The 7,929-nt window shown below is 33.4% G+C and overlaps 1 protein-coding gene across 1 annotated transcript in view; it reads right to left on the bottom strand.

Annotated features, from left to right (window-relative positions):
* LOC107152993 (NFKB activating protein) overlaps positions 1 to 7,929 on the bottom strand; it is a 21,994-nt gene that overhangs the window by 3,500 nt on the left and 10,565 nt on the right. Inside the window, exons 3-8 of the mRNA XM_015498514.2 lie at positions 7,549 to 7,619; positions 6,928 to 7,068; positions 4,732 to 4,795; positions 3,566 to 3,675; positions 3,394 to 3,469; positions 2,290 to 2,439 (exon numbers count right to left, since the gene is read on the bottom strand). Coding sequence (XP_015354000.1) covers positions 2,290 to 2,439; positions 3,394 to 3,469; positions 3,566 to 3,675; positions 4,732 to 4,795; positions 6,928 to 7,068; positions 7,549 to 7,619 — 612 coding nt within the window. The remainder of the gene's footprint in view (positions 1 to 2,289; positions 2,440 to 3,393; positions 3,470 to 3,565; positions 3,676 to 4,731; positions 4,796 to 6,927; positions 7,069 to 7,548; positions 7,620 to 7,929) is intronic.

Here is a 7,929-nt window from a genome sequence, read left to right as displayed (position 1 = left end):
CATTTTTTTTTTTTTTTGGTACCAGGGATGGAACTCAGGGGCGCTTAACCACTGAGCTACATCCCCGACCTTTTTTAATTTTTTATGTTGAGACAGGGCCTCGCTAAGTTGCTGAGGCTGGCTTTGAACTCATGATCCTCCTGCCTCAGCCTCCTGAGCTGCTAGGATTACAGGCATGCCTTACTGCATCCAGCTCTACTAGCAGTATTTAAGAGAGCCTATAGGTCCACATTCGTTAAAATGATTAGTATTGTTAGAACTTTCAACTTTTGTCTATCAGATGGGTGTAAAATGGTATTTCATTAAATTCTTGATTTCTATTTCCAATAATATCTTTTTAAGTGTATATTGGGCATATGTATTATTTCTTTTGACAAATGCCTGTTTGTGTCATTTTCCTATTTTTCTTTTGTGTTATTTACAGGTATTCTTTAAATTTTCTCAACTATGAGTTGTGTGTATTCTAAGATCATTCCAGTTTGAAATTTGTCTTTTTACTTATTTTAATGCATTGTTTCATGAACACAAATTCTTATTTTTAACCTAGGCAAATTTATCAATATATATTATGGTCAGTAGACTTTTTATTTTCTTTAGAAAATACTTCTTCATCCCAAGGTCTAAAAGATATCTGCTCTTTGAGTCCTTAATCTAGTGGCCCTGCCTTTCATATATGATGATTTAGGGTCTTACTTTCATCTTTTTCCATATGGATAACCATTTTTTTTCTTTTTCCATTTACTAAATAGTTCCCTCTTTTCCACTGATCTGACATGCCATATCTTTCATACACCAAAGTCCCATACATATATGGTTGTCCTTGGGCTCTGTATTTTATTCCAATGAGCAATTTGGTGTTCTCCTGTACTTTCTAAAGTGCTGTAGTTTCCTAAGTTCTCATCTCTGGTAGAGAAAATCTAACCTTCCCTACTCTTCTTCAGAAATGACTTGGCTTTTCTTGGCCTTTTCATCTAATAAATATATTTGAGAACCAGTTTGATAAGTTTCATGAAAAACTGTTTGATTGGAATTTTATCAAATCTATAGATCAATTTGGTAAGAAATGACAACTTTAAAATATTACCTTCCTATCCATGAACATGGCAGCTTTCCACCATTTAGGTCTTATTTAATGTCTCTTAATAATGTTTTCCCTGTAGAGGTTTGGGGCATCTTTTGTTAGATTCATTCCCCAGTCCTTTGTATTCTCTGACACTATTATAAAAGATGTTTCCTTTTTTTATTTTATTACATTCTGTAGTTGCTTTTTGATGGTATATAGAAATGCAATTTACTTGTGTGTAGTAACCTTATATACAACAATTTGTTACACCCTTCTATTACTTATAATTAAACTAAAGATTCTTTGGAATTTTTTATGTAAACATATACTTCACAAAAAATGACTGTGGTATATCATTCTTTCCCATCCTTATGCCTCTGGTTTCTTTTCCTTGTCTAACTGTGCTAGGTCTCTGAAATGATGTTTCACATGTTGGTCCTCAGAATTCCCAAGATTCTGAAGGTGTGCTTTAGGGGTTCTGCAAATATTTGCTTCCAGTGTCGTTTCAAAATAGTTATCTACTTTTTTTTACTTTTTATTTATAGGTGGACACAATATCTTTATTTTTATGTGGTGCTAAGGATTGAACCCAGTGTCTCACGCATGCTAGGCGAGTGCTCTACCTCTGAGCCACAACCCTAGCCCTAGTTATCTACTTTTTAAAGAAGTAAGTTTTAAAGAATCCAAATTTCAATTTGATTTTAGTACTACTGCCCTATTACCTTACTCTCCTTGTTCTTCCTGGTTACTATGCTTTCTTCTCCCTAATTTTGTATTCCTTTCAGCATGCTGAACCTGACATCTTTCAAAATCCTTCTCTGCTATTCATTACCATAAAACTGGGTACATTGACAGCTGGAAGCAAGCTCAAAAACCAAGAAACATTTCTTGTGCAAATGTTTTTCTTACTACTAAAATGCCACATTCCTTGTAGAACTACGATAGATAGTTAAACTTCACTATATCTTCCAGTGGATAAAATATCTGTATCAAAAAATGAACTAGGAAAGGACACAGGAAATAGTGATTCTTCAAAGTTAGGGTTATAGTTGAGTTTGAGACTAAGTTTTATATAAACTTGGAATGTTAGCTAAGTATGTTTATACCAAAAAGCCAATATCAAACCAATATTTATACTCCAATTTCCAATCACCAAAATATTATTCTTGTAGAAGGAAAAGGAAAAGAGCTAATCATGGAAATTGAATTCAATGCCAAGAACATACCTGCTACCACTCATTACATAACCTGAGCATTCAAATGATGCAATTTCTTCACTTGTCAAGCCAATTTCACCTCTTCGTGGGATACGTTTTCCAGCTTTTACATATTCGGCCATAGCTGCACCTTCACCAGGTAAGAGAGCATGGCCATAGCTACAAAGTAATTCAGAATCAGAAAAGGTCCATTAAAAACCATCTCAATATAATAAAACTAATCGTCTAAAGAGAGCACAAAACATTTTTTTCAAACAACAAGAATGTGCTGAGCAGTAGTGTGCTGGGAAGCCCAATGTGAATTCCTTTAATTAATGAACAATGCACTTTGACCTACATTATTAACTCAGAAACGCACACATATTTTAAACAAAAGAACTGATATTAGTGAGTGTAAATTCAGGGTTTATAATTGTGGGTTTATTTATCTCTACAGGTACTGCCATTTCTGCTTCTTCCTCTAGCTCATTCCCTTTCTCTTTTTCCCTTACAAAAAAACCCTAAATGGAGAAATAATATCTCTAAAATTAATATTTTTAGACTTATAACTAATAATAATGCTATTTAGAAACAAGTATCTATTACCTTTGATTCAAAGAGACTTTAAAAGCTATTATCTCTTCATTTAATTCAGTGAATGTTTCTTGCATACCTATTAAACCCAAAGCTTGAAATATAAAAATAATCTTTGTTCTTTTGGAGTTTACATATTAATAAGGATATAATTATAATACATGGTAAAAAATGTCTTCCATAAAAGAATGGAATATGCTGTAAGGATTAAAGTGGGGTAGAAATTACAACTACTTGAAGTATTGGGAATCAGCATATGCTTCCTCTTTTTGAAAAGGGCTTTGAAGGATAAAGATTTTAACAGGAAGAAATTGGGGATAGGGAAGAAAACAGGGCAGGAATAAGAAGCAAAGGCAAGTTGGGGGGAGAAACAAGATGAATAAGGCACAAAAGTGGAAATATGTACTGTAAACAAAGGGAACTTTTAGTAGTCCAGGTCATATGGAACCTGGGGAGTAGAGGGGGATAAACTTGGCAAGGTAAGTTACAGCCATACTTTTTGAAAGGTACATTAGATATTATAAATACACTGCAACTTACTTCAAAGGTTTGTCATCTTGAGAAGCAAGTGTTTTTGGAGCCTCTGGGCCAATTAAATCAGAGGGTTCTTCAGCCTCTGCATGAAAGATATTCAGAAACACATTCACATTTTGACCAAATGGTTACTTTACTGTTTCATCTGTTTGAGTTAAAGTCTATCAGAAGAACTTACTTGATCGATCCTTCCAGGGATTCTCTAGAAATTCTTCTTGAGAATCCTTAGAACTTGAATCACTAGACTCTTTTCTGTTCTTCTTAGACTTCTTTTTCTTATATTTCTTCCTGTAGGGATTATAATTTGATATAAATTCACTTAATATTCCCATGTTAAAAGACATTTTAATTTTTTAAGTCAGTAATGAAAATGACTTCCAAGCTAATTCAAACTTGTTAGAGAAGTTTAAGTTAAAAATTTTCTAATATTTACCCAAATCATGTTTCACTATTTAAAAAGAGATTAAAGGGAACAATGAAATATAGTTCTTATATTGTAGAAAGACAACAGAAATAAAACAGCTTAAGAACAGCTCTTACCAATTTGAGCACTAATAATATCTTTGTAATGAATTAAAATACATTAAATGTGTTTACATTTTTTGAGCTCATAATACTAAAAAAATCCAATTCATTATTTTAAAAAACAAAGCAATGATAATTGCTATATAAACTATACTTCAGGATATTTAAGTAATTGATGAGGGCAAGCTTCTTTTATAGAATTATTCTACCTAATTAATGAAGAAGGAAAGTCAGAATTAGGCTATCATCATTTTGCAAACCCTAATGAAGTAAAGGATTAGACAATAACAACCAATGGCTGCTCATATAGCAAAAAGAGACAACCAGACATTATTTTGTCTCCTAATGGAAGTAGACAGCATCACCTATGAAGCTGCCCAAATTAAGCTTGTCAAGTCTCTAGATCTATTATTGTATGGGAAATACAGAGGTCAGAAGAGCATGCTGAAGTACACTATACAAATATAATCATTATAATTTATAGACATTATTTGGATTCTGCTTTGAATAAACTGTAGAAAAAACTACTGAGAATGGAGTGATTATTGTTAAATATTTTGGGCATGATAAGAACATTATGTGTGTGTGTGTGTGTGTGTGTGTGTTTTTTAAGAATGCTTATCTTTTAGAGAAAGGTGAGCTATTTATGGATGGAATGATATTTGGGATTAGTTTCAAGACAATAGGTGATAGTGCAGACTGCCCATGAGTTGAAAATAATTCAAACTGGGTGATGAGTATATAGGGGAATCATACTGTTTTATATAATTTTATACACATTTTAGCTTTTCCACTAAAACATTATAGAAAAAAACTGACGATCTGTGTTTCTTCTTCTTTTCCTTTTTCTTAGTTTTCTTTGCTCGCCTCTTTGTAACTTCATCTGTAAATTAAAACACATTATAATTAGAAACAATTTTAAATTCTAAAACCCTAATACTTTTGAGTAGATGAAGTCTTATTGCTATACCATTTGATGTTACAGAGAAATTAATTCATACTAGTATTTATTGCAACTTGCCAGAAACTGTACTAGGCACTGGGAACATAAAATTAAAGTCATACTAGGTATAAGGCGATATAGAGTATTATTAATTTCATTGAATGAGATAACAGTTTTGTGTTTAAGTAGAAAGATGTCCTTACTTTTTAAAAATGCATATAGAAATATTTACATCAAAGTATATTTGTAACTTACTTTGACTATCTCAATAAAAGACCCATATGTGATTGTGTTATGCACATGTACAAATATGGCATAATGAGTCCTACTATTCTGTATAATTATAATGCACCAACACAAAAACATATTTGAAGCAATTATGTCAAAAATACTAACAATTGTTAAATTTGGATAAGAATATGGTATTAATTATACTATCAGTCATGCTATTCTCTTTACTTTTCTGAATGTTTATAAAGATTTTCATGATAAAAAAAGGTGAAAATATGGTATTGCGGTACAGAGAATATTTTCTAGTGGCTCAGTGTGATAGAGGAGAGAGATGGGTATAGAGATAAACATAATCCAGAGTGACAGAGGAATCTTGAAATCAGACTGATTTGGGGAGGGTGTTTGAAGAATAGTTGGCTAGGAAAAGGTGACTCTTAAGCTAGTTTAAAAAAATATCAGTTTATTACAAAAGTACTCTATGCCCATGGTTGCTATGAGTGAGTGAAGCTGGAGGAAGGGACAGACTGGTGCTGTAGGCAAAGAGCCCCTCTGTACCAAGTGACAGGGTCAAGAGAAAGAACATGGGATTCTGATCAATCAGGGTCTGAAATTTACCCTGAAGGCTAGGGAAAGCTACTGAAAGATTTTAGGTAGGGGATCGGCATCCTCAGATTTATGCTTTTTTTTTTTTTGGTTTTATTTTTGTGATGCTGGGGATAGAACCCAAGGCCTTGCACATATTAGGCAAGGGTTCTACCACTGAGCTCTACCCCAGCCCTAGATTTGCACTTTAAGAGAATTCAGTCTTCCAGCAGTAAGGAAGAAAAATGACAATGCGAACCAGGAAACCTGGATAACATCAGAGGAAGAGACACTTGTATATAATGTGTCAACCCCAAAGGAGGCAACTTCTGGTCATATATCAGCCAGGAGAGGGTATAAAAATGTGGCTTTTATACAAATTTACAGAAAATTAGGAAAACAAAAAGGTAAGAATATAATTAGAAAAATAAGATAATATCACACTGTTGAATTTTAACACATTTTAAAAAATATTTTTATTTGTAGATAAACAAAATACCTTTATTTATTTATTTTCATGTGGTGCTGAGGATCAAACCCAGTGCCTCACATGTGCCAGGCAAGCACTCTAACCACTGAGCCACAAAACCAGCTCAAATTGGAACACATTTAAAAATAAATTCGGTTAGTTGATGGAGTGCTTGTCTAATATTTGCAAGGCCCTGAGTTTGATCCCCAGCACCACCAAAAAAATAAAATAAATCGGATAAACAGTAAACTTTTTTTAAAGCCACCTTTTTGGTGGCTTATTGTGAAGTACCACCCCAGATGGGGTACCTTGCAGCCAACCTGAAGGGAGTACTTTATAGCATGCCTTTTAAAAAAATTATACAGAGGTGGAGCCCACTGGGCATGCTAATTACACAAAAAGAGCTCTCCCCTGATGGAGCCCTGTATGGTTTCCTTTGGCACCACACATCTTGCAGCCTAACCCCAAGTTGGTTTGGGTTCCCTGTGCTATGTACAACTATGCACAATCAATTTGTAGTCAGTTAGTTTACATTTGAATCCCAAATGTGACCTTGGGTGTGGTACTTATTACCTGCTCTGTGCCTCCATTTCCTCATCTATTAGATGCTATTGTGTGGACTAAATAGCAGTAATGAATATAAAGCACACAGCAGGCTGCCTACATAAAATCAAGGAGCATTCAGAAACTTTTGGCTATTATTATTTAACAACGTCCTTCTAAATAAATTTTAAGAAAAAAAAGAACTACTTTTGAAGAAAGGCTTGCAGAATGATGTTGGTTTGCTTACCACTGGAGTCTGTTTCAGAATCAGAGTCACTGTCACTATCTTCAGAATATTTCTTGTGTTTTCTTTTAGATGATTTTTTCTTTCTCTTTTTCTTAGACTTTTCTTTTGAATGACTAGACTTCTTCTTTTTCTTCTTTTCATCTGTAGGAAACACAAATTAAAAAAACTAATTTCCTAAGAAGTATTTCTAAACATCAATTTTATTGTTTTTGAAATACTGAAAAGGAATAGATGATTGGCAATCTGAATAAAAGCAAAGTCCAATGTTCAACTACTTATAAACTTACTTTTTAAAAATATTTTTTAGTGTTGATGGACCTTTATTTTATTCATTTATTTATATGTGGTGCTGAGAATGGAACCCAGTGCCTCACCCGTGCTAGGCAAGTGTTCTACCACTGAGCCACAACCCCAGCCCCCCTAAACTTACTTTTTAAAATCAATTAAAGGGACTGGGGTTGTGGCTCAGTGGTAGAGCACTCGCCTAGCATGTGCGAGGCCCTGGGTTCGATCCTCAGCACCACATAAAAGTAAATAAACAAAATAAATGTATTGTGTACAAATAAAAAATAAATATTAAAAAAATAAAATCAATTAAAAAGTTCTATATTTTAAAAATACCTTCTGAACTAGATGCTGAAGTAGTGCTTTTCTTTGGCTCTTCATCCTCTACTGGTGTATGTTCATCAGAGCTAATTTAAAGAAAATGGTTGTAAGAATTAGAAAAGTGATGAAATATGGACCATAGCAGTATTAAACAGAGCCTTAAAATTTTCAGTAACAACACTGATTGCCTAAGAACCATAAAAGTAAGCACAGGACCATTTTTGTAAGAGCATATTTCAAGGGTCTACTACCTTCATAATAAAAAAAATTCTTGCATTTCCATCATTCTACAGAGTTTCAAACAAAACACAGAAAAATCTACAATTTCAGAAGAAACCACAGGAAAGATGAAAGAAACTGGAGATAGGCTATGGAAAGACTTCAGGCTTGTTTTTT

This window comes from Marmota marmota, unplaced genomic scaffold (genome assembly GCF_001458135.2).
Source record: "Marmota marmota marmota unplaced genomic scaffold, marMar, whole genome shotgun sequence".
In the NCBI taxonomy this organism is placed as follows: domain Eukaryota; kingdom Metazoa; phylum Chordata; class Mammalia; order Rodentia; family Sciuridae; genus Marmota; species Marmota marmota.
Note: the sequence above shows the minus strand (reverse complement) of the source record. Positions and strands in the feature narration are given on the sequence as shown.